The sequence below is a fragment of the Leguminivora glycinivorella genome, chromosome 17, assembly GCF_023078275.1.
Source record: "Leguminivora glycinivorella isolate SPB_JAAS2020 chromosome 17, LegGlyc_1.1, whole genome shotgun sequence".
NCBI lineage: Eukaryota > Metazoa > Arthropoda > Insecta > Lepidoptera > Tortricidae > Leguminivora > Leguminivora glycinivorella.
The window spans coordinates 5805364-5831275 of NC_062987.1; the positions used below are offsets into that span (position 1 = coordinate 5805364).

Here is a 25912-nt window from a genome sequence, read left to right on the forward strand (position 1 = left end):
GCACGGACGTCCGATCGAAATCTGGCTCTCTGGATGTTTTGTTCCGTGCACACTGATAGGTCGCGGTCGTTTTACGACGGACGTCCGCGTAGTATGTTCCTAGCTAAGCTAGGAACACACTACGCGGACGTCCGTCGTAAATCGACCGCGGACGGGAATCTGGACAATGGAAATACACATAACCGTGCAAACTATCGGTCGACGGACGCGGACGTGGCCTTGAGCGCACGGACGTCCGATCGAAATCTGGCTCTCTGGATGTTTTGTTCCGTGCACACTGATAGGTCGCGGTCGTTTTACGACGGACGTCCGCGTAGTGTGTTCCGAGCTTAAAACGACCGCGACCGCGACCTATCAGTGTGCACGTGTGTTACTAGACACGACCATAAACAGAATTTTCTACTCTGTGGAAAACTCAAAAATGAGTAAAATGACACTGACAGTAGTGAGAGTGTAGTGACGATGTATGAAGCATTTAAAGCAGGGATTTAAAGAATAGAAGAGAAGATATTCAAAAGAATATTTTTAAACTTGTATTTAAATTAACTAGCAATATTTGAGTTCGAAAATGAAAGAAAAAGGGAAGAAAGATAAACACAAAAAGAAAAGTAAACATAAGGATAAACGGGAGCGAAGACGTCACAGCGTAAGTACAAATAGTGTATTTATATTTCAACTTAATTTAAGAACAGAACACGTAGTTATTCTTTTTTTACACATTTAACCTCTAATTTTATTACAGTCTACTAGTTCCAGCAGCTCTAGTGAGGACGAATGGGTGGAAAAACAACCCGAACCTAAGCAAAGTAATGCTGAACGAGAAGATTGGATGGCCATGACAGGTATGATGAAAACATACACTAAAGACGATATAAGGAAGCCTAAACAAGAGGAGAAAAAACACATAGACTCGTATAACCCCGCAACTAGCAGTAGAGAACTCAATCCCTATTGGAAAGATGGTGGTGGAGGCTTACCACAAACTCCTGAGAGTTTCCGCAAATCTAAACCATTTCTCAAACCTGAATCATTTGAAGATCTATATTCTAGATCTTCTAGTTCAAAAGAATCTTATACAGATACAGATTACAAAAGAAAAAGTAGGAGTTATAGTAGCTCTTACAGTCACAAGTCTGGTGGTTGGAGGAAAGATTCCAAAAAAGATGAACATAGAGAGTCAAAAGAAGACAATATAAGTAGCTCAAGAGAGGACAGTAGAGGGGATTCTAAAGACAATTGCAGGAGGGACTCAAAAGACGACTACAGGAGGGATTTAAGAGATGACTACAGAAAAGAGTCAAGGGATGACTACAGAAAAGATTCAAGGGATAGAAATCTCAATAGAAGGGATGAAAGGGATAGAAGAGATGACAATAGAAGGGATGAAAGGGAAAGACGAGATGACAACAGAAGGGATAGAAGAGGTGATATGGAAAACAGGATGGATTTAAGAGATCAATCCCCTGAACGCAGAGATATAGAATTAAAACCAACCACAACAAATGATGTAGAATCAGAGCAAAATTCCAAAAAGGATTTGCTGTATTTAAGTGATGAGAAGCTGAACAAGTTAGCTGCAAAAATTGTAAAAGCAGAAATTATGGGAAACACAGCTTTAGTAACTGAACTTAAAGCTAAACTTGAAGCAGCTAGAGAATACAGGAAACAGAATCCAGATGCAGGCAAAGAGGAGGAGGATGACAGAGTAATGCTGATGTCAACAAACAGTATGGGTAATAGTAGACCTTTGTCTAAAGGGTCAGGTGGGGATCCAAGAAGTAAAGGTGGGAAGAGAAAGGCTGAAACACATGCTTCTGGAGAAAGAACTAAGTACTTTGGCAATGATGACAAGTATAATCTTAAGCAAATGGTGAGTATTAACATAAAAATTAATATATTTAGAATTTGATTTAACAAAAAATCAGCAAAGAGATGTTCACAAAATACCAACTGAACTTATTGCATTATCTTTATTTGATTTCAGTTCCAAGAAGAGAAATATGGTGACAATTTCAATGAAGATGCAGAACTCGCTAACATTGCAGCCAAACACAAGAATCCAAATGATGACCTTGAAGACATATTCACTGATGAGATATCCAAAAACAGGAATGAAGCTAAGGACAGTGAGAGAGAGAAACAGAGAGCCATTCAACAGCATAGTAAAATGGAGAGGTCTCTAGAAGGATGTGAATATTGTCTGGATTCTAAGAACATGTTGAAACATCTTATGGTGAGCTGCGGGACTAAGGTGTACTTGGCACTGCCTTCTAGGAAGTCGCTGGTAAAGGGGCAATGTATTATCACTACAATTCAGCATTCTACATGTGTTACTGCTGTTGATGAAGATGTTTGGGAGGAAATCATGGTAAGATAAGAAAAAAATCACTTATCACTGTTTTTTATATTGTAATCTGTATTTGGCTTAAGCATGGGGTTGATAGCATTTAAAATGATTTTAAATATAATATACATCTGTTTATTGCCAGTTAAATATTGAAATTCATAACTTTTTTTTTCAGAATTACAGACAAGCTCTCACCAAATTCTTCAATTCTCAAGACAAGGATGTTGTATTCTTTGAAACAGCAACAAGACTGCATAAATTCCCACATTTGGTTATTAATTGCATACCATTGCCAAGAGATGTAGGGGACATGGCTTCAATCTATTTCAAGAAAGCTCTTCTAGAATGTGAAGCAGAATGGTCTGTCAATAAGAAAGTTGTGGAATTAAAGGGGAAAAATATAAGGAAAGGTGTTCCTAAAGGGCTTCCATATTTTTGGGTTGATTTTGCCATGGATCCTGGCTTTGCCCATGTTATTGAAGATCAACAACTGTTTCCCAAAAATTTTGCTGAGGTAATTCAAATTTAAGAAGTTTATATTAGGTATAATTTAGTCTGTGTGGTAAGAGGGCACAGTATGTATAAATAGGGCCTTATAAATTTCACAACTCTTTCCACACAAACTGTTAAGCAATGTTGTGCAATATTATGCAATCCAAAGAAAAATGTATACTAGTCTTATATACTATTTTTTTGCAGGAAATAATTGGGGGTATTCTAGACCTGGACCACTACTTATGGAAAAATCCGAAAAGGGAACAAAGTAACGAACAAAGGCAAAAAGTGCTAGAATTCTCAAGAGAATGGAAACCATTTGATGTAGTTAGTAAGAATAAAGTGTGAAAGAACATATGGGTCATTATTATTTCTAAATGTATCCGTAATTAAAATGACACAATCCAGTCTGTACTCCATATATTATTTGCATATTTCTCTTATTAAAAAATATTTAACATTGGCATGTGATATGGTCAATTGATGTATTGCTAAACACCACAATAGTAGAATACCAAATGTTCAAAAGGTATCAAGCAAATTCTATTTTGTCAAATAATTTATTCACTTTGCCCCTTCCTCTTTCATCATTTGTTCTATGAGTCTCTGCCTCTCTGCAGCCTGTCTCATTTTAGTCATCACAAGTGATTCATAATCCCTATCTGAAACCAGTGAAGGCCCTGGAGCATCCCGCTTTGTTGTTAGCACAGGTTTGTCATTTAACCACTTCAATGTGAGAGGGTTTTCCGGTATACCTGAAATGACAAAAAATATTAGAAAGTGCAATCACTATCAGTTATAATAAGAGATATTCCAAATTGTGTAATGTATAGAGTTACTCTCAAGGAATTGTGTTATTCGTTATTCCTCAGGGTTTAATCTATAAATTATCTAATTATAGAGTATTCAGATGAAAAGAGGAATTAAAAAAACACCTTTTTCAAATTCAATTGCCATGTCGGAAGCCTCCTTAGAAGTAAACTCAACCAAAGCACTCCCCTTCTTCTTAGGAGATATAATTAATGCTACAATATCCCCATACTTTTTCAGAAACTTCCTTAATGTTGCCTCATCATATCCTCCATTGCTTTCATCTGTTTTATCTGCCTTCCATTTAATCTTGATTCTGTTCAAACTTGAATCCCATACAGGGTCAGTAAGACGGCCCAGGCTTCTCTGTATTTCCTCTTTAACCCTCTTTTGTTCTTCCTGCAGAAGTCTACTACCCTCTTTCTGCAACCTTTGTATTTCAGCAGCCAATTTTTGTTCATCTGTAAGATTACTCATTCCTGACCCAGACATTGCTTCCCTTTCTCTCCTTTCTAAGTCTTCTTTGAGCTTCTGTCTCTTACTGTCGAGTTCTTTATGCCTGAGTTTTGCAGCTTCTTTAGCTCGTAGTACTTTGTCATAGGCAGAGCGTGCAGCAGCATCGGTAAGGATCTCCAAAGCCCTTGAGAGTTCGTGAAATGCTTCTGCTGCTTTTGGATCATCTGGATTTTTGTCAGGATGGCACTGTAGTGCTTTTTTCCGGTATGCTTTCTTGATCTGAAATTTAATATATACTCTGTCAAACAAGTCTGTCAGTAAATAAGAACTAAGAAAACTATAGGTATCCTTTTCTCTAGTACCCTAAATGCAAATAATTCTCCTTCTTATTTACTGACAGACTTGTTTGACAGAGTTTAATCCATACTAATATTATGAATGGGAAAGTATGTGTGTCTGTTTGTTTGTCCGTCTTTCACGGCAAAACGGAGCGACGAATTGACGTGATTTTTTTTAGTGGAGATAGTCGAAGGGATGAAGAGTGACATAGGCTATTTTTGTCTCTTTCTAACGCGAGCAAAGCCGCGGGAAAAAGCTAATAATCAATATTTAAAACTAAGTAAGATAAAAACAATGATTGTGAAATAACTGCACAGATCATAATTATTCAAAAGAATACATACCTCAGGTTCTGTGGCGCTAATAGTAAGATCAAGGATAGCATATAAATCGACGTCCTCAATTTTTGTTTTAGCCATTTTAATCTTTTTAATTTAGATAAATACACCAAATTTCACTACTAAATAGGACGCGGATTTCAGGTTGGTAATTTGACTGATTGACAGTGACACTGACATCATCACATCAGTAGTGAAGTATGGGAATGGAATTCTACATTGATTGAATCAATGTTTCTGATTAATTTATAAAGTCCTTATTTATTCCTTTGAATAATTCTAAATTTCGTCATATCGAGTGATTCTTCGTACTGTATTCTCAACAAAATCAAGTTGTAAAAACGATTGTCTGAATTTACAGCCTAACAAAAAAGAATAGAAATAGCAACATCATAGTGTCGTCCCGTTTTCTCACACAAACTTTGAAAGGGACGACACTACAATGTTGTCACTCCCTCATTTCTACGCTTTTATTCTACTAGAAACACTGACACCGACAAGATATTTAAGATCAATTTAAAAACTCAGCTGATTCTTTAGGCTCCGCGCACACGGGCGACAAAACTGTTTTGTCTCCGTCGCTCGGTCTATGGCTTCCCACAGACAGTCTTAAAAATTCATAATCTTAAAAAAAACTTGTATGCAATCTGACAGTTCAGATCTGTCAGTGTCAGTTTGAACTGTCAGATTGCATACAAGTTTTTTTTAAGATTATGAATTTTTAAGACTGTCTGTGGGGAGCCTATGGCCTAGTATGAAGGTGCGCACACGAGGCGACGCAACTTTTCATACAAATACGACGGAGACAAAACAGTTTTGTCTCCCGTCTGAGGGGGGCCTTAAACTTTTGTCAAAGTTTTAAAGTAAAAATTCATAATCTTAAAAAAAACTTGTATGCAATCTGACAGTTCAGATCTGTCAGTGTCTTGTCAGTGTCAGTTTGAACTGTCAGATTGCATACAAGTTTTTTTTAAGATTATGAATTTTTAAGACTGTCTGTGGGGAGCCATAAATGTTATATAGTTGGCTAACCTGTTACTGTCAATGTGACGTAGGATTCTAACCTAAATATTATTTTCTGTAATTTCAATTTCTGTGGCTTAAGTTAATTTCATACGTGATTATGGTATGTGGGAATTTGGACGATTACATTACTTTTAAAAAAGTTTCGGCACGTACAAAACGTTTCTTAGCAAAGGCTAAAAAGAGGGGTTGGAAGGGGTTCTGCGAGAGCCTATCTCCTAGAACCCCTCCATCTCTTGTATGGCGAAATGTTAAGAGATTTAGGGGTTCATTTAATCCAGAATCTAAGCCTACAATAGATTCCCCCTGGATGTCAGAATTCGCAGATAGGCTTGCCCCGCCAACTGTCCCTGAGGCGTCCTGTATGATATCTCCCCCGCTGCCGCGTACCTCATGTTCTCTTGACCAGCCCTTCTCATTTTCAGAGCTTAGTCTGGTAATTAATGGTTTACGGAATACTTCACCTGGAGAGGATGGGATCCCATATTGTTTTCTGTCAAAGTTAAATACTTCATCGCAGGAATATCTGCTTGGTATCATAAACCATGCCTTTAACACAGGAGAGGTTCCAGCAGATTGGAAGTCCCAGGTAGTCATTCCTATCCTAAAGCCGTCTAAAAACCCAGACGAGGCTAGCTCCTACCGACCAATCGCTCTTTCTGCAACAATGGGAAAGATATTAGAACATTTAGTTAAAAATAGGCTCGAATGGTTCGTGGAAAACAATGGAATTTTAGCAGACACACAGTTTGGTTTTCGAAAAGGCCGTAGCACTATGGATAGCCTGAACATTTTAACGAGTGATATTAGACTTACATTATCAAAAAACGAATATCTGCTGGGATGTTTCCTCGACATCTCTGCTGCATATGACAATGTGCTTCTTCCGGTGCTCAGGGCTAAAATGCTACAACTGAGCATTCCCGCGAAGATTGTACACATTGTCACCACGCTATTCATGGGCAGGTCTATTAAAATTAGACATGGCAACTCCTATTGTCCCCCTCGGACTTTGTGGAGAGGCCTCCCTCAAGGATCGGTACTCAGCCCCTTCTTTACAACATATACACATACGACTTGGAACAATCTGTCTTATCCTTCTGTAACATCTTGCAGTACGCTGATGATCTGGTCTTATATACGACAGCAAAGTCAATGGATAAAGCAACGGCTAGTCTGAACACGGCTCTGGGTTACCTTGGGGATTGGCTCGGTGACCATGGTCTTACTCTATCTCCGGCAAAGAGTTGTGTGGTTACATTTAGTCGCAGAAGGAACATGCCAACAACGGATGTATACTATGATGGTGTCAGAATTCCGAGTAAGGAGTCGGTAAAGTTTCTGGGTATTATTTTGGACCATAAAATGTCTGGCACTCCACACCACAAATACATAATAGGCAAATGTGAAAAAAATATCAACATACTACGAGCACTGTCTGGGGTGTGGTGGGGTTCTCATCCTTATTGCCAGAAGTTACTGTATAATGCCATCATACGCAGTCATATAGACTATGGGTCAATTGTAATGGAACCTTGCAATAAGGATGGGCTTGACAAATTAGACCTCATCCAGGCAAAATGTTTGAGGATTATACTTGGCGCTATGAGGTGTTCTCCGAAGAATGGCATGTAGGTAGAAACTGTTGACCCTCCACTGGCTCTTCGCAGGCAATATCTTGCTGATAGATTCCTAATCAAGAACAGCTCATACTATAGCCACTTGATGCTTCCACGCTTGTGGCCGCTGGCGCTGGAGGTCACTGAAAATAGATATTGGACATTTAAAGCTTTCCCAAGAACAGTAATATCTTTTTCCAAATTAATTAATATCTACCCCAAATTATATAAATCCGGTACTAATCCCATATTTGAAGTAGCATTTGAAACCCTTATATACACCCCTAAAGTAATATTAGATATAGGCATTTTCAAAAATGATCCAGGAGCAAACAATAAATTCAATAAATTTTTAGAAAAATGGTCAAATTACTTACCGGTGTTTACTGACGCTTCCAAAGTGGATGCGACCAGTTGCGTGGGAGCAGCAGTATGGATTCCTCGTTACAATATAGCTCTCCCATTTAAATGTCCTCCACAATCTTCAATATTCACAGGCGAGGCAGTTGCTATCCTTGAGGCTGTCAAATATTCAGAGACGCACAACATTAGTAAAACTATTATTTTTACTGATAGTAAAAGTTGCCTGCAGGCTATTATTGGCAACCAATTTAAAATGAAAATGAAGTTCCCTTTGATTTTAGAAATCAAAACTATACTTCGCAGGTGTGAATCAAAGGGCCTAACCATAGTTCTAAGTTGGATTCCTAGCCACTGTGGCATTAACGGCAATGAGATGGTTGATTCATGGGCAAGGCGAGCTATCAAGATTGGTTCAGTGAAACCGGTAATTTACAGTACTGACCTTTTGAGTGGTGCACTCGCAGACATGTTTGCCACATGGCAGGAGCAATGGGATATCTCGAAATTGCAGACGGGCAAGCACTATGGATGTGTGCAACCTCGTATCACTCGGAAGCCGTGGTTCTATCGTTTTCGTAATTCTCCTAAATGGGCTATATCCACAATTTGTCGGTTACGATTAGGAAAAGTATGCACTCCGTTATTTCTGGCTATGATTGGTGTCCGCGCGAACTCATTATGCCAATGCGGGCAAGAGGAGGGTAACTTGGATCACATCTTCTTTTCTTGTTCAATGTGTAGCTACTCACTGTACGATGTATTGCCCGAAAGTGTTCCACGACCTATATGCTTTAGCTCGCTACGTTGTTACATGGATTCGCCCTTAACTTCTATCCTAATTAAATATTTACAAGCAAATAACATTAAACTATAAATAACATAAATTCATTCTCACTCTTTCGTCTATAATATTCTATTACTTCATTTATTCCTATTATACATGTAATATGGTTTTCTTTTCTTTCATTTCCCTCATGTTGGCATTACTAACATTCTGTCATCCGCTTCCCGCTTCTTCGCTAATCAATTTGTGTAAGTGTTGTCATGTGTTTGTCAGTGACGTTCATAACAAATGTTTTGTTTTAGGTTTTCCCTTCACATCCTTCATAAAAAAAAAAAAAAAAAATACCGAACATTGGCTCCCCACAGACAGTCTTAAAAATTCATAATCTTAAAAAAAACTTGTATGCAATCTGACAGTTCAAACTGACACTGACAAGACACTGACAGATCTGAACTGTCAGATTGCATACAAGTTTTTTTTAAGATTATGAATTTTTAAGACTGTCTGTGGGGAGCCATTCTCCTCACGTGTGAAAGTCAACGCTACGGTAACACCAAGCCAACACTGACATTGGCAAATTCACCCTGTGCAAATTGGCAGGGAGTAAAAGCCAAACCAGAAAAAAAAAAAAAAAAAAAAAAAATAAGATTATGAATTTTTAAGACTGTCTGTGGGGAGCCTATGGCTTCCCACAGACAGTCTTAAAAATTCATAATCTTAAAAAAAACTTGTATGCAATCTGACAGTTCAAACTGACACTGACAAGACACTGACAGATCTGTCAGTGTCAACTGCATACAATTTTTTTTTAAGATTATGAATTTTTAAGACTGTCTGTGGGAAGCCTATGGCCTAGTATGATGGCCCCTGTACACACATGGCCAACGGTTCCACCAGCCCTTTGTGAAACCCCTTGGCCAAGATAAGAGCCGCTGTTTACACATTGGCGAACCAATCACTTGACATTGGCTCTTCATGAAAGATGGACGTGTAATGAAAAAATCTAGGAAATTCTTGGTCATAGACGTTGTCAGAAAAAAAATATTAAAAAATAATAACCCCGTAGTACAATTAAATTATTTGCAATATTAACAATTTTTTGAATATTCTGATAAGAACATTTATCTTTTTTAGGAAATACATTAAACATTTGCAAGGTTATTTTATTTCCTAAAATCTACACTATTATTGGCATAGATAAACTTATTATTTTCGTAAATATTTCACTACTGTCCTCTCTGACGGCTGACGACCAACTGAATGAAGCGCCAACGTGTAAACGCAGTTGGCCATTGGCGCCAAGATCCTTTTGGCCGCTGTACACACATGGCCAACAGTTCCACCAATATGAAGGTGCGCACACGAGGCGACGCAACTTTTCATACAAATACGACGGAGACAAAACAGTTTTGTCTCCCGTCTGAGGGGGGCCTTAAACTTTTGTCAAAGTTATAAATGTTATATAGTTGGCTAACCTGTTACTGTCAATGTGACGTAGGATTCTAACCTAAATATTATTTTCTGTAATTTCAATTTCTGTGGCTTAAGTTAATTTCATACGTGATTATGGTATGTGAACTTATTCAATAGATATTTCACTATTCGTTGCAAATTTTTCATCCTTAACAAAAAGCCAAAATGCTGCCACGCAGTTTACGTAAGTACGATAATAGATGTTTGCACTATTTGGTTGCTGGTATAATTAAATTCGTCAATACTTATGTAAATTGTTTCTTTTAATTAAAGGAACACCTATCAAAATTGGATTTGCATCATTAAGGAACAGTTCCACAGCAACGCAAACGGCTGCAGCTCCACAAAATGTGCCAGAAGGTATGTAAAACTATAATTACTTTTAAAAGTTGTATTCAATGTCTTGAATGATTAAATTTACATACCTAAATATAATACATTGCTGAATATTAAGACTGCTATTTGGGCATTTTCGCGAAATTTTGAAAACCCTTTTTTTTTTTCAAAATAGATAATTTTATTTTTAATCTTTTTCCTACTCAGAATCACGAACCCTTTCGATCCTACTAGGTAAAAAAAAAGCATTGCAAATTTAATTTTTCCACTTCGTTACCATTTTTCAAACACTTTGTACAGCGGTTACAAAGTGGAAAGTATGCCAAATAATAGAAAATTTTGGGAACATTTTTTTGTCTCCTGCTTTTTGTCCTAGATCGAAAGTGCTCGTGATTCTGAGTAGGAAAAACATAAAATTTACCTACTTTAGAAAATAGTATTTTATGAAACTGGCGTTAAAGGAGGTAAAAAAAAAACGAGTGGCGTGAGTAACAATTTGAGGCGAAGCCGAAAATGTTTAATGAAGACACCATGAGTTTTTTTTTGACTCGGTTAAACACTGTCGCATACAATACCTTTTCTATGACAATGCATTTACTAATTATATATAATAATTTTCGTGAAATTCACACTGTTTCCTGTATTTTGACTTGTCGGCCTCTCCTTTGTTCCTGGATTACCCTGTCGCTCGCACTCCCCTGCGCCGCCGCCAGCCCCCGGCGCCCCGCGCCCCCGCTATATCCCTTAAAGGCTTCCTAACAATGCTTTAAGAGCTATATCGTATGCGTGGGTGCGCGGGGCGCCGGCTGGGGGCTGGCATCTTTTATGTAGGGTTTTAAAGATCTATGCACGGCATTGTAAATGACGAATAACACAGTAGAAAAAATCTTTTTGGTGATTGTTCTCACGATAATGCCCATTTAAGTAATACTTTATCTATAGGTTGATGTGCAGCCCATTTTTATACTATTGAAGCATCCTAATGAGAACCCAATTATTTTTATTGTAGATGCTAACACGCAAAGAAAAAATCCTCTGGATAGTCCTGACTATTTCCAAGTGCACAATTTATTCACTGTAAAGGATTTGTTTGATGCCAGAGTGCATTACGGTCACAAGGAAGGCTCCCTCAATGATTACATGCGGCCATACCTGTATGGTTCCAGACTTGGCCATTTGATATTTGACCTGGATATTACTGCAGAACATCTTCGTAAAGCTCTCAACTTCACAGCTCACGTTGCCTACAGAGGGGGTATAATCTGCTTCTTTAACAGAAATGCACTGAATGCACATCTTGTTGAAAAAACTGCTAAGGAATGTGGTGAATATGCACATACTAGATTCTGGCGCGGAGGTATTTTCACAAATGCTAACCACCAGTTTGGTGCAGTCACAAGATTGCCTGATCTCTGCATATTCTTGAATACACAGAATAACATTTTAAGTCAACATACAGCAGTGAGAGATAGTGCGAAAATGCTCATACCTACCATTGGCATTGTAGACACAAATTGCAATCCCAATCTAATAACTTACCCTGTACCAGGGAATGATGATACTCCAGCAGCCATTGAACTATATTGTAAACTATTCAAAGGTGCCATACAAAGAGGCAAAGAAGCAAGAATGAAATTCCTACAAGAAACTGAGTAAAAAGAAACTTTCAATAACATTTATTTTATTATTTAGAGTAATAAGGAAATAAATGATTTGTAGTTACTTATAGTTAAAACAAATTGTTAAACAAAATATACAGTATAACACAATGTACCTATTAAAACTTGGATACAAAAATATGCAATAAAATAATCTAAATTTTTATTGAAGCTCATAAACCTGGCCCCATAGCCGAATTGCATTTCTACGACGCAAAACAAAAACGAAACGCCGCGAAAGGAAGTCTGACTGTCGCGCTAAGCAAGAGCGATAGATATAGATATCTACGAGCGTTTCGTTTCGTGAGCGTTTGTGCATTCGTCTACACTCGCTGAACCATTCTCCTCTTAATTTTGAAATCACAGACATCTGGAACGGATGATAATATTTTTTTATGCTTCAAACTAGGTTTGAATTTATAAAAACACCTATATTTATTTTTATTATCATTCTTATCTGAAGTTATCCAATCCTTTCTAAGCTTAACTTATTAAACTCGTGTAAATTTTAGTTTGTTTTCAAATTAAAAGGTGTAAAAAATCTCAATTTCATACCTGCATTCAAAAGCCAAACATATTTAAAATATATTATGATATGCTTTTTGTTTATTTAAATAATTATTTACTAATGGTATCACAAAGTATTTTACTAGAAAGCCTTTCATGCAAGCCAGAGATCAGAAGTCTTAAGGTCCTCATGATCAAGATTTTAAAACCTGTAACAGACGGGCGTACGTGCCTGCGACCTTGGTCTGGTCAGGTTAGCTTCTCTCGTATGTCAAATTATCATAGCCTGACACCGGTTGAAGTCCAGTAGGCCCGTCTGTTAGCGCTATAGAGCTTTTCCAATAGTATTCCAGTAATCACAGACACGGGTATTTCATGATAATTTTGGGCGTTATCCCAGAAGAACCTTCCGCATCATGTGAGGATGGGGGTTGCTGTCAGTTTCCCTGCTCTCCCAACTGCCTGTGATGCATTTGGAGCTGCACAAGTACTGCAGAAGTGGGATCCGGTATTTGCCGCAGAAGTCGACGAATTTGATGTGCTCCACGCGGTTGTCGAAGAAGACGCCTGAAATATGCAGATTAAGGTAAAATAATATTTTTTTAAACATATAAGGGGTTCATTTCAGTTTTAATGTTAACGATTTCACTGATATATAAGAATAAGGCCCGGGGTTAGTGTTTTGTAAAGGGTCTAGCCACAATCCTATAGTGAAACTGCCCGTCGCTGAAATGTATAGCTTTTTTAGGTGGGGGTGTTTATATTATTTTAAGATATCATTTTACCTTTCCAGCTCAGAATCCTCGTGTACTCAGTAATTAATATCGGGACCATTTATACTCAGTAATATCGGTAAAGTCAACTCAGATAAATTCCAAATTATTTTCATAGCATATTAGGTTCTGATGCACTTGTATTATTTTAAACGTCAAACTTTTATGAAATTAGGTACAACATTACGAGTAGAGTATATATTATGATAGAAATCTATCGATGTCTCGAATCTTGTGGATTGTAAATTGCTCACCTTTGCACTTCGGATTAACGCAGCACTGCGCTGCGCCTAAATAGTTGATCAGGTCCCTCGGGACCTCGCCGGGCAAGGTGGGGATCTCATGTAGCTTGATGGTCCGGCCAGCGAGTTCTAGGAGAGACGGGGGCTGCAGTGTCATGTCTCGCACGAACCTCACCACGAGAGGGTTGTCTCGGAGACTCAGCTGTAACAAAGCAAATATTGAATCACCTGCCTATAGAAAAGTTTCATTTTGTTACTATGAAGGCGAGTCGAAGGCGTTCTTATTTTACTGTACCCACGAGACATAGGCACATAAAGTATAATACAACTGATCGCAATAGTGCGATAAAGTAGCACCATAACCGTACCTACTGAAATAGTTAGTACATTACGAAATTTACGATACAAGTGCGGAAAAAAGGAAGTTCGAAACGAGTGGCGATAAATTAAAACACGACCGAAGGGAGCGTTTTAAATCGACAAGTTACGAATTTCCTTTTCGCACGTGTATCGTACGACGTTTTTCAGTACAGATGGCCCTCCGAAGTTTTGACCTGACATATAATGCCACTTCTCGCACTAGTACATAAAAGCACCATCTATACTGAAATGTGTAGTACATGTATCGTGTGTATCGTAACTTAGATTCACAGTTCCAACGGGATAAAACCAAATTCATAACATTTCTCGCCAATTCCGAACTTCCTCTTTTCCGCACTTGTATCGTTAAGTGCGGAAAAGAGGAAGTTCGGAATTGGCGAGAAATGTTATGAATTTTGTTTTATCCCGTTCGAACTGTGAATCTAAGTTGAGGACATTTTTTTTTGGTAATATACAAGTATCTAGGTACTAATATTATATTTAAGTACTATCCATCCAGAACGAATTAACTGTGTTGTACTCGTATGTCAAAACCGTAACATTTTATTTTATCATAGCCCGAAATAGGCCTTTATCTGCTCGTTGTAGATAGGTACTCGTATAAGTTGTTATTATCTATACATTCATTAAAAATGTGTATGTCACTGAAAAACATCTCGCTTTCAACTCAAAAAGAAGGTAAAAGCCTGAGGCAGGCAAGCATGGTCGCGCGATAAATGATAAAACATCGGGCCGTCTCTATCGCACTTACCAAATAGTGCGATAGGGATGGCCAGATATTTTATCATTTATCGCGCGACCATGCTATCGGTGCAGAAATACATATGACTATTGTCAAGAGGGCGCTGTTATTCTGATGTATGCGGTGACAGTTCAGTACCTATACCTAGTATGAACTTATGAAGAATAGTTCTAATGAAATTCCGCAACATGGCGCGTAGTCATAATGTACTTATTTATATTTCTGGTCAGGCTTTACATACCTAGTTGATCAGTACATATTTAGAAATATGATATATGTTTCTAGCCTGTTACGGTAGGTAATAAGAAACTGTCCAGACAGTCACATTGCACGTGCACGATAGCAGGAACATAGCGCGCAATTTATTGTGTTGCAGATAGTAAATTATTTACTAAATAGTTCAGTCAATTTCTTTACTAGTTTCCTTAAAACATATATTATGACGCAGGTACCGTCTGCGATAAATCGCAGAAGTTCAATTCCCGTTAAGTTTGTACATTTGGATCACGTCTCCGATTTTGATAAAAATTGGTAGGCTGATCGAGTCCATAATGCTGAGCGAGATCCACTAGGTTTCCCAAAATTCCTATGTAGTTTGTATGAAAGCTTCCTTTTTTGTTACCAGATTTCTATACATTTTCGGTAACAAAAAAGGAAAGTTTCATACAATCAACCTAGGACATTTTGGGAAACCTAGTGGATCTTGCTCAGCATCATGGACTCTATCAGCCTACTAATTTTTATCCAAATCGGAGACGTGATCCAAATGTACAAACTTAACGGGAATTGGTGAGAAATGGAACTTCGCATTTGTCAGACTAACAAAGGCAATATCTTATCCTTTGAGAATGCCCTTGCAAACAAACATAATTATGCACTCTTTTCGTGATATAAAGTACCTTTGTATGATGTTGATGAAGAAACTGTCAGAAATAGCAATAAAAGTAGCACACACACACATGGCGATGAGATGTGGTCTTTGATTTGATATCGATATCGCTGATTTGAAGGCTTTATTTCGGTAGACTTTCAAACAAATGCAGCAGTAAATCATATGTCACAAAAAAAATGAATTTCGGCTGAGGAATATGGATTCAATTGTGATGAGGGCTGGCAATCTGTCGCTGCAACGTGACGTATTCTTTGTACTGAAACCCATAAATTTCACTGAAACTTCAACAAATTCATGTGCTCTGCCTATCCCTTTTGGGAATACAGTCGTGAGTTTATGTATGTATGTAGAACATCCAAACAATTCGTTGGTGGTCTTGAGTGGTCCTTTCATCATTGAAAGGTCTTATTACAGCGATCCAGTCTAAATCAAAGGTATCTGAAATGGAGGTGAGATATTTTACTAGTATTTACCTCTGTTAGGCATCTTAATTTGATGATTTGAGTAGGCAGTGTTTTAAGTTTGTTTCTGTGGATGAGCAGCGACCGCAGCTGGTTCAGGTTTGCTATACTATTCGGGAGCTGTTCTATATGATTGTCACTCAACACAAGGGCCTGCAGACCCGTTAGTCTTCCTACTGCATCGGGGACTTCGATGATTTGGTTTCCTCCTAGTGAAAGAATCTGTAAACTGCAAAATATTATCCATTATTATAGTGTTTGGGATAGTGCTTAATTTAAATAATTTAGGGGATAGTTTCGGGTAGTTCGGAGTAGGGTAGGTACAGTAGATAGGTACGTCTAGTCTAGAGGTAGTTATTTTGCAATGGTAAGTTTATGTAATGAGGGCTAAAAATTGCATTTTGGCTATCTCGTACTAAATTGAAGATGCGAAGTGAAAAATTTGCCTAATAGGTTAGGTATATTTCGTACGCATATGTAGGTGTTATTAAATTCTCGTCGAAGTAGGTAATATACCAAAAAAATCTAGACATTTATCAGCGTTTCCTTGTGTAGATACAAATAACAATTGTTATGAATACATCTATTATATCCTTTAGAAGACCCATACGTCCCAGATAACGTAATTTCCTTAGATATCATCGTGTGACATACATGACTGTGCGACAGGCGAGATAAGAATACGCGAACAATGTTACAGTCTGGTCCAATTCCGCAAGTCATTATGTTAGCTGTTGTTTACGTAGTGTAGGTAAACAACAGCTTGGAGTTAGTGTTTACGTAGGTATACCTAATTAAAGAACCGGGATAAATCGATTCATATTAATTCCTTATCAATCGCATACTACGTAGTATCAAGTATACCTATACATATACTTATGTGGTATTTAGTTATGAGAGTAGGTACCTAATGTTTTTATTTTTATATTTCCCTAGAATTGTCGAAATCCATAAACATAAATAGGTACTAGATATGTACATAATGTACAACTTATTGACAAAGCAATTTTCTTAGACTATTGTGCATTGTGCTATCTTTCACGCTCTTGATTCATGTTCCTTTCGTGATAGGTGACGTTATCTATCCATCAATACTTTCCGCCAGACTATCTGGATTTGTCTTTATCTGCCTCCCTATCGTTCGAATATGCAGGCTGATATCGGTTTTCTATATTGGCGGTACAAGACCCTTGAAGTAAGGTCTTCGTATACATTTTAATACCTTATAAGGTTATATAGGTACCTACTTATATTATAAATTTGCTTGAAAACCACCAGTGTTAACTTATATCGTAAGACATTAAATACAGTAGGTATGTAAAGTATAAACATTATTGTTTCAATTAGCATGGACTCCACGCCGTGCCAGGCACTGAGTTTTGTTAACGCAACTCATGGGTACGTTTTAGAATAACATTCGCTGTAACAAAGAGCCTCAGTTCTGGAAAATGTAAACATTGTCGTAGACTGTACCTACGACTATTTATACCGCGTGTGTATTCCATTCCATACGAGCGAATATCTTACTTACGATTTATTTCAGCACGCAATGTATTACGTCCACATCAATTAGCGTACATACCTAATCGTCATTACGACATCACAAATTAATAATTAATCATAAGTTACTAACGTTACTAAACGTACGTTGGTCAAATTAAGTTGGACGACGTACATTGCCGCTTGGTCAGATTAAAAAAAAAAACACTTGTTAACAAAATGATTATCCTATACGATTCGTTTGATCACCATTATAGGCGGGCATAATTATGCTTGTCTGCCACTGGCGACTTTTAACAAGTTGAAGTTAAGTTAGATACTTTCAGTCCACCCAGGGCCGGATTAAGGGTAGAGCGAGTGGAGCGGCCGCTCTAGGCGCCCAATGATAAGGGGGCGCCAAAATCGTCATTGCGTGGGCGCACAAATAAATAGCCCAGAATGGCGAGAGGAGCCGGAAATCAATTTTATTCAGCTATTGAAAGTCTAGATTTGTGATTCATATTATCTGAAAAGTAGCACCATGTACAACATTCAATAGGGGGGAGCTGTTGCTATTAGGGCGCAGTGAAAGATGTTCCTAGACGAACCACATTGTTGCGAGGCCGAACGACAAAGTCAAAGTTACGGCGCTATTCAAACGCTTAGTGTTTATCCACAGTCCAAAGCGGAGTTCCTCCAAAAACCATTAAGGCGCAAAACGTCTCAGAGGCGCAATTTTGTACGAGTCAAAGGAGCGTAAGCGTGATGATGAACGAACTTCTAAGCACTAGGAAACCGAATATGGACCCCCCCTTTACCCTTTACTTTAATAGAAAAAAATTTCGCGCTCGCTACGCTCGCGTTTACTATATTTCTATATAGTGCCAGTACATGTGATATATTTTAGTTAAATACTTAGTCAAATGGTTGTGACTTGTGAGGTGTCAGACGGACACAGCGAATCTATAAGGATGGCCTTTTGGCTTCGGACCCCAAAAAATTTTGAACAAGGGGGCGCCAAAAGTATATCTCGCTCGACCCTGATCGAGTGCGCGGGCCGGCGCTGAGTCCACCAATCAAATACTGCAAACTGAAATGTACTGTACCTACTGAAACTCGTACACGAGCCCTGCACTGTGTAAATAAACCCAGACCAGGGACCGGACAACCCCTTCCGCGCTACAAGCCTTTCATTGGGAATCCCTAACGTAAGGACGACCCAATCGAGAGGCTCTCCCTTTCGAACTGCAAGCCCATTCATTTGACTAGCCCTTACAAAAAACTTAGTAAAACAATAAAGCTAGCCCTGTGCATTGGCTTACCGCTATCCGATACGGCTTGCAATCCTTTAATAAGGGTTACCCTTATTTTAAGCGCTATTTATAAGGCTTTCCCTTTTGTTAAAGCGTAGTCGAGCCTTGCGTGAAAGAGACAGGATTATGAATCTAAGCTATTGTAAGAACAGGAAGGAAAATGCGCTGTTGCCACTCCGCACTTTGCGCCCCATTTTTAATTTTGCAACGAAACATGTTTTCGTTGGATAAAAGTAGAACACGGCTAGAAATTATTTTTAATGAACTGGGAGACAAGGGACTGATGGCTGGTAAATGATCATCGTCGCCCATAGATCAGTATGTATGTTCGTACGTATGAATGTATGTAGGTATGTATGAATGTATGTAGGTATGTATGTATGAATATAATTATGTAAATATGTATGTATGCATGTAAATATAGTGTTGGCCGAAAATCAATACAATTAACCATTAACATTAGACATTGAAAACGTTAATTGCCAACATAAAAACAAGCAAATTTCGTCATCCAACTCGCCTTGATGAGTTAATTGGGTGAGCAGTTCCTAAGATAGAGCTGATGCTGAACCCTGGCTTTTCCCAGGGGAACGCGGGTTTGGTTTAACAGGCAAGCGCGGTTTTCGTCATCGGACTTGTTTTGATGAGTACTTGAGTGAGCAGTAACCAAGGTAGAGCTGATGCTGAACCCTGGCTATTCCTAAGGGGAACTCGGGTTTCGTGCAACATAGGCAAACGCTGTTTTCGTCATCGGACTTGTATTGATGAGTACTTGAGTGAGCAGTAACCAAGGTAGAGCTGATGCTGAACCCTGGCTTTTCCCAGGGGAACGCGGGTTTGGAGTAACATAGGCAAGCGCTGTTTTCGTCATCGGACTTGTTTTGCTGAGTACTTGAGTGAGCAGTAACCAAGGTAGAGCTGATGCTGAACCCTAGCTATTCCTAAGGGAACTCGGGTTTCGTGCAACATAGGCAAACGCTGTTTTCGTCATCGGACGTGTATTGATGAGTACTTGAGTGAGCAGTAACCAAGGTAGAGCTGATGCTGAACCCTGGCTTTTCCCAGGGGAACGCGGGTTTGGAGTAACATAGGCAAGCGCTGTTTTCGTCATCGGACTTGTCTTTATGAGTACTTGTGTGAGCAGTAACCAAGGTAGAGCTGATGCTGAACCCTGGCTATTCCTAAGGGAACTCGGGTTTCGTGCAACATAGGCAAACGCTGTTTTCTTCATCGGACTTGTATTGATGAGTACTTGAGTGAGCAGTAACCAAGGTAGAGCTGATGCTGAACCCTGGCTTTTCCCAGGGGAACGCGGGTTTGGAGTAACATAGGCAAGCGCTGTTTTCTTCCTCGGACTTGTCTTGGTGAGTACTTGTGTGAGCAGTAACCAAGGTAGAGCTGATGCTGAACCCTGGCTATTCCTAGGGGAACGCGGGTTTGGAGTAACATAGGCAAGCGCTGTTTTCGTCATCGGACTTGTCTTGATGAGTACTTGAGTGAGCAGTAACCAAGGTAGAGCTGATACTGAACCCTGGCTATTCCTAGGGGAACTCTGGTTTCGTGCAACATACGCAAACGCTGTTTTCGTCATCTAACTTGTCTTGATGAGTACTTGAGTGAGCAGTAACCAACGTAGAGCTGATGCTGAACCCTGGCTATTCCTAAGGGAACTCGGGTTTCGTGCAACATAGGCAAACACTGTTTTCGTCATCGGACTTGTCTTGATGAGTACTTGAGTGAGCAGTAACCAAGGTAAAGCTGATGCTGAACCCTGGCTTTTCCCAGGGGAACGCGGGTTTGGTGTAACATAGGCAAGCGCTGTTTTCGTCATCGGACTTGTTTTGATGAGTATTTGAGTGAGCAGTAACCAGGGTAGAGCTGATGCTGAACCCTGGCTATTCCTAGGGGAACTCGGGTTTCGTGCAACATAGGCAAACGCTGTTTTCGTCATCGGATTTGTCTTGATGAGTACTTGAGTGAGCAGTAACCAAGTAAGAGCTGATATTGAACTCTGGCTGTACCTAGGGGAACTTATGTTTGGTGCAACATAGACAAACCCGGTTTTCGTTATAGGCCCTGCCTTTATGAGGACTTCGGTGCGCAGTACCCAAGCCAGCGCTGTAGCTGAGACCTAGTGGTACCTAGGGGAACTCAGGTTCGGTGCAATATAAATAAACGCTGTTTTCTGTTCATAGTATGTTTTGTGTAAAATATCTTAGACTCGTCTTTATGACTGTGGTACTTGGTTGAGTTGAGTAGTACCATAGAATCTGTCAAACTATTTCTGTTGATTGTTGTGAATTCTATGAAGATCGTTTGAAACAGAAATACTTTTCTGGTGGCAATCAAGCATACAGCCCGTCTGATAGTAAATAGTTACCGCAGTCTATGGACGCTTGGAACTCCAGTATTCTCTTTATTCCCTGTGTTACTATTAGTGAAATCGACTGTACTTAATTTTGATATTCAAATGGATACATACGTATTTTTTTAGACATAAATAAAGTGTTTTATATATGGCAAATTAATAAATTTGTTATAACTACTTGATGTTAATATTCACTTCTGGTAGGATTTTTGACAGTTAATATAATGTTTTATGCCTAACTTGACATTGCATGAAATATTTCTATATTATAATGCACCGAAACTAGAGTTGCCCTAGATACAGCCAGGGCTCAGCTACAGCGCTGTCTTGGCTATTGCGTACCCAAGTCCTCGTCAAGACAAGTCCGATGACGCAAACAGCGTTTGCCTATGTTACACCAAACCCGAGTTCTCCTAGGTACAGCCAGGTTTCAGCATCAGCTCTATCTTGGGTACAGCTCACCCAAATACTCATTAAGACAAGTCCAATGACGAAAACAGCGTTTGCCTGTGTTACACTAAACCCGAGTTCCCCTAGGTGCAAACAGAGTTCAGCATCAGCTACACTTCGGGTACTGCTCACTCGAGTGCTCATCAAGACAAGTCCGATGACGAAAACAGCGTTTGCCTGTGTTACACTAAACCCGAGTTCCCCTAGGTGCAGCCAGAGTTCAGCAACAGCTGGACTTTGGGTACTGCTTGCTCGAGTACTCATCAAGACAAGTCCGATGACGAAAACAGCGTTTGCCTGGGTTACACTAAACCCAAGTTCCCCTAGGTGCAGCCAGGGTTCAGCATCAGCTGGACTTTGGGTATTGCTCACTCGAGTACTCATCAAGACAAGTCCGATAACGAAAACAGCGTTTGCCTGTGTACAACTAAACCCGAGTTCCCCTAGGCGCAGCCAGGGTTCAGCATCAGCTCGACTTTGAGTACTGCTCATTCGAGTACTCATCAAGACAAGTCCGATGACGAAAACAGCGTTTGCCTGTGCTACACTAAACCCGAGTTCCCATAGGTGCAGCCAGGGTTCTGCATCAGCTGGACTTTGGGTACTGCTCACTCGAGTATTCATCAAGACAAGTCCGATGACGAAAACAGCGTTTGCCTGTGTTACACTAATCCCGAGTTCCCCTAGGTACAGCCAGGGTTCAGCATCAACTGGACTTCGGGTACTGCTTGCTCGAGTACTCAACAAGACAAGTCCGATGACGAAAACAGCGTTTGCCTGGGTTACACTAAACCCAAGTTCCCCTAGGTGCAGCCAGGGTTCAGCATCAGCTGGACTTCGGGTACTGCTCACCCGAGTACTCATCAAGACAAGTCCGATGACGAAAACAGCGTTTGCCTGTGTTACACTAATCCCGAGTTCCCCTAGGTACAGCCAGAGTTCAGCATCAGCTGGACTTCGGGTACTGCTTGCTCGAGTACTCATCAAGACAAGTCCGATGACGAAAACAGCGTTTGCCTGTGTTACACTAAACCCGAGTTCCCCTAGATGCAGCCAGGGTTCAGCATCAGCTGGACTTCGGGTACTGCTCACTCGAGTACTCATCAAGACAAGTCCGATGACGAAAACAGCGTTTGCCTGTGTTACACTAAACCTGAGTTCCCCTAGGTGCAGCCAGAGTTCAGCAACAGCTGGACTTTGGGTACTGCTTGCTCCAGTACTCATCAAGACAAGTCCGATGACGAAAACAGCGTTTGGCTGGGTTACACTAAACCCAAGTTCCCCTAGGTGCAGCCAGGGTTCAGCATCAGCTGGATTTCGGGTACTGCTCACTCGAGTACTCATCAAGACAAGTCCGATGACGAAAATAGCGTTTGCCTGTGTTACACTAAATCCGAGTTCCCCTAGGTGCAGCCAGGGTTCAGCATCAGCTGGACTTCGGGTACTGCTCATTCGAGTACTCATCAAGACAAGTCCGATGACGAAAACAGCGTTTGCCTGTGTTACACTAAACCCGAGTTCCCCTAGATACAGCCAGGGTTCAGCATCAGCTGGACTTCGGGTACTGCTCACTCGAGTACTCATTAAGACAAGTCCGATGACGAAAACAGCGTGTGCCTGTGTTTCACTAAACCCGAGTTCCCCTAGGTGCAGCCAGGGTTCAGCATCAGCTGGACTTCGGGTACTGCTCACTCGAGTACTCATCAAGACAAGTCCGATGACGAAACCAGCGTTTGCCTGTGTTACACTAAACCCGAGTTCCCCTAGGTACAGCCAGGGTTCAGCATCAGCTGGACTTCGGGTACTGCTCACTCGAGTACTCATCAAGACAAGTCCGATGACGAAAACAGCGTTTGCCTGTATTACTAAAACCCGAGTTCCCCTAGGTGCAGCCAGGGTTCAGCATCAGCTAGACTTCGGGTACTCATCAAGACAAGTCCGATAAAAAAACCGGCCAAGAGCGTGTCGGGCCACGCTCAGTGTAGGGTTCCGAAGTTTTCCATATTTTTCTCAAAAACTACTGAACCTATCAAGTTCAAAACAATTTTCCTAGAAAGTCTTCACAAAGTTCTACTTTTGTGATTTTTTTCATATTTTTTAAACTTATGGTTCAAAAGTTAGAGGGGGGGGGGACGCACTTTTTTTTCCTTTAGGAGCGATTATTTCCGAAAATATTAATATTATCAAAAAGCAATCTTAGTAAACCCTTTATTCATTCTTCAATACCTATCCAACAATAATTATATCACACGTTGGGGTTGGAATGAAAAAAAATTATCAGCCCCCACTTTACATGTAGGGGGGGTACCCTAATAAAACATATTTTCCATTTTTTATTTTTGCACTCTGTTGGCGTGATTGATATACATATTGGGACCAAATTTCAGCTTTCTAGTGCTAACGGTTACTGAGATTATTCGCGGACGGACGGACGGATTTGGTATTGAAAATTGAACCTTATTTTATCTACAGCCGTTTCCATCAAACAGACGCGCAAATATCACACACAGTGCCGCCGTAGGTAACGATCGTATGTTATTTCGTTCGGAGTAATGTGTGCTTTATGAGCGAGGTACAGGATTTAAACTCGCACGATATGCTATAAGGGAGAGCAAATAAAACCCAATATAAGGCTTACCCTTATGGCGTTAGGCTGAGCCGATGATAAGGGTTTTGAAAGGGTATTGGGCTATTTTAGGTAAGCGCTTTCGTTAGGGCTTTAAAAGCAAAATGAAAGGGTATCGCGCCAAAAGGGTAGGGTAAGTTAAGCCTAACGAAATACCCATACAAAACCCCGTATAAGGGATAGCGGGCCGGTCCCTGGCCCAGACAGTTCAGATGTGACAGTTTCTGCAACAATTTCGCAGGCCTTTCAAATTGTCGATAGCGTCATTAGGTCGTTACCTACTCATTAAATAATTGTAAACATCGATAGTCTATACATCTAGTAATAAAATAAATTATCTATCTACGTAGCCTTACACGAGTATTGTACTTACATTGTAAACCGATACAATGTCTCAACTCAACATACTTATTGCGAAAACTTCTGCTGACCTATTTTAAACGTTTTAATTTTTAAACCTTTGTTTGGCTAGCTGTAGTGTAGCTTTATTTAACAATTGTCACACGTTTTATGATCATGGGACAACTTTTCTTATTGTTTTCTTAAATGATTCATATCTTATTTAAATGCAAGACAGTTTTAATTGCTTGTATTTGGCATTAGTACAAAAGCAGGACTCTTATCAGTGTAATGATAAGTGAGCTCTACTCATAGCTTAGTATTTAATTGGGAAACAGTAGAGAAATACTACCTACAGGAAGTTGGTTTTATTGGTGGTAAGTGTTAATATTGCTTTTTACAAATATTTCAGAGGCCTTGAGTTTACGAATACCTGTTGAGTTTCCATATATCCTTTGGTATATTGACTATATTGTTTCCGCCCATATAGAGATAACGCAGTGATGTTAACTCTATTACTTGTTCTGGGAAAGAGCTGAGTTGGTTCCCACTAAGATTAAGTTCCTTTAAAGTGTTTTTCGCGGAGAAGAAGCATTTTGGCAGCGATTCGTTAGTTAGCAAGTTGTGTTTAGCTATGAGGGATGTAAGTGGGCAATACTTCAGCAGATCAGGTAGGGTCTTGAGTCTGTTGTGGCTGACGTCCAATATCTTCAAGTTGCAAAACCTGTTTATAGTCTCGGGTAATGCGCTTATTCTGTTGCTATACAGGAGAACGATCTCGTAATTTTCCGCGCAGTCCTTCTCATCGACAATCCCTTTTAGTTCCAGCGCCAGACCGTTCGTGTCCAACAACTGGTTGGACAGGTCCAGAGTCTTTTGTTCCCTACTGTCGCTATCACAGCTGTCGGATGTGTAGCACTCCATTTTGTTCGATGTTGACAATAAATCCTTGTTGTGCACTGAAGTGTTACAAATCACATTATAGGTACGAGCTACGAATGTATCCGCGCGCCTTAGCTCGAGGCGCGCGCGCAACTGCCTGTGCCTCCGCGGACCGCGGTCGCCTCGCGCCCCTCGCGGTGCGTGCAGACAGATCAAGCCGACTTGCTTTGATTACCTAATTGAAGTTGGTTGATGGCCATCTAGACGTGTGACCATGTGAAGAGCGAAATTACGTTGTATCTTGAAGATCATGTGCATCGATATTTTCATGGGCTTCGTGTACAGGATTGAAATGGAACAGTAGGTAGTTATTTAGTAGTACTTGTACTGTACGCTTAGACCTAAATCCTAATTTG

At 39.9% G+C, this 25912-nt stretch overlaps 4 protein-coding genes and 1 long non-coding RNA gene across 5 annotated transcripts; 2 read left to right on the top strand and 3 right to left on the bottom strand.

The window, feature by feature from the left end:
- Window positions 1–452: 452 nt before the first annotated feature.
- Window positions 453–3197, top strand: LOC125235451 (CWF19-like protein 2 homolog). Its single transcript, XM_048142021.1, has 5 exons — window positions 453–646; window positions 743–1870; window positions 1985–2368; window positions 2523–2861; window positions 3047–3197. Exons 1-5 carry the CDS (start codon window positions 569–571, stop codon window positions 3188–3190), a joined length of 2073 nt encoding a protein of 690 aa, XP_047997978.1. The 5' UTR covers window positions 453–568; the 3' UTR covers window positions 3191–3197.
- Window positions 3198–3245: 48 nt separating this feature from the next.
- On the bottom strand, window positions 3246–4966 carry LOC125235452 (dnaJ homolog subfamily C member 17). The gene is made up of 3 exons (XM_048142022.1): window positions 4792–4966; window positions 3778–4387; window positions 3246–3597 (listed from the first exon to the last, which is right to left on the bottom strand). The coding sequence occupies exons 1-3, from the start codon at window positions 4864–4866 to the stop codon at window positions 3407–3409; spliced, it is 876 nt and encodes a 291-aa protein (XP_047997979.1). The 5' UTR covers window positions 4867–4966; the 3' UTR covers window positions 3246–3406.
- A 2033-nt stretch (window positions 4967–6999) lies between these two features.
- On the bottom strand, window positions 7000–8584 carry LOC125235196. The gene is made up of 3 exons (XR_007178059.1): window positions 8233–8584; window positions 7805–7948; window positions 7000–7570 (listed from the first exon to the last, which is right to left on the bottom strand). It is a non-coding gene; the product is annotated as an uncharacterized LOC125235196 (long non-coding RNA).
- A 1437-nt stretch (window positions 8585–10021) lies between these two features.
- Window positions 10022–12195, top strand: LOC125235194 (28S ribosomal protein S2, mitochondrial). The gene is made up of 3 exons (XM_048141666.1): window positions 10022–10231; window positions 10321–10407; window positions 11393–12195. The coding sequence occupies exons 1-3, from the start codon at window positions 10213–10215 to the stop codon at window positions 12037–12039; spliced, it is 753 nt and encodes a 250-aa protein (XP_047997623.1). The 5' UTR covers window positions 10022–10212; the 3' UTR covers window positions 12040–12195.
- LOC125235193 (leucine-rich repeat-containing protein 58) lies at window positions 12041–25720 on the bottom strand. Its single transcript, XM_048141665.1, has 4 exons — window positions 25048–25720; window positions 16052–16268; window positions 13576–13765; window positions 12041–13115 (listed from the first exon to the last, which is right to left on the bottom strand). Exons 1-4 carry the CDS (start codon window positions 25536–25538, stop codon window positions 12940–12942), a joined length of 1074 nt encoding a protein of 357 aa, XP_047997622.1. The 5' UTR covers window positions 25539–25720; the 3' UTR covers window positions 12041–12939.
- Window positions 25721–25912: the final 192 nt, after the last annotated feature.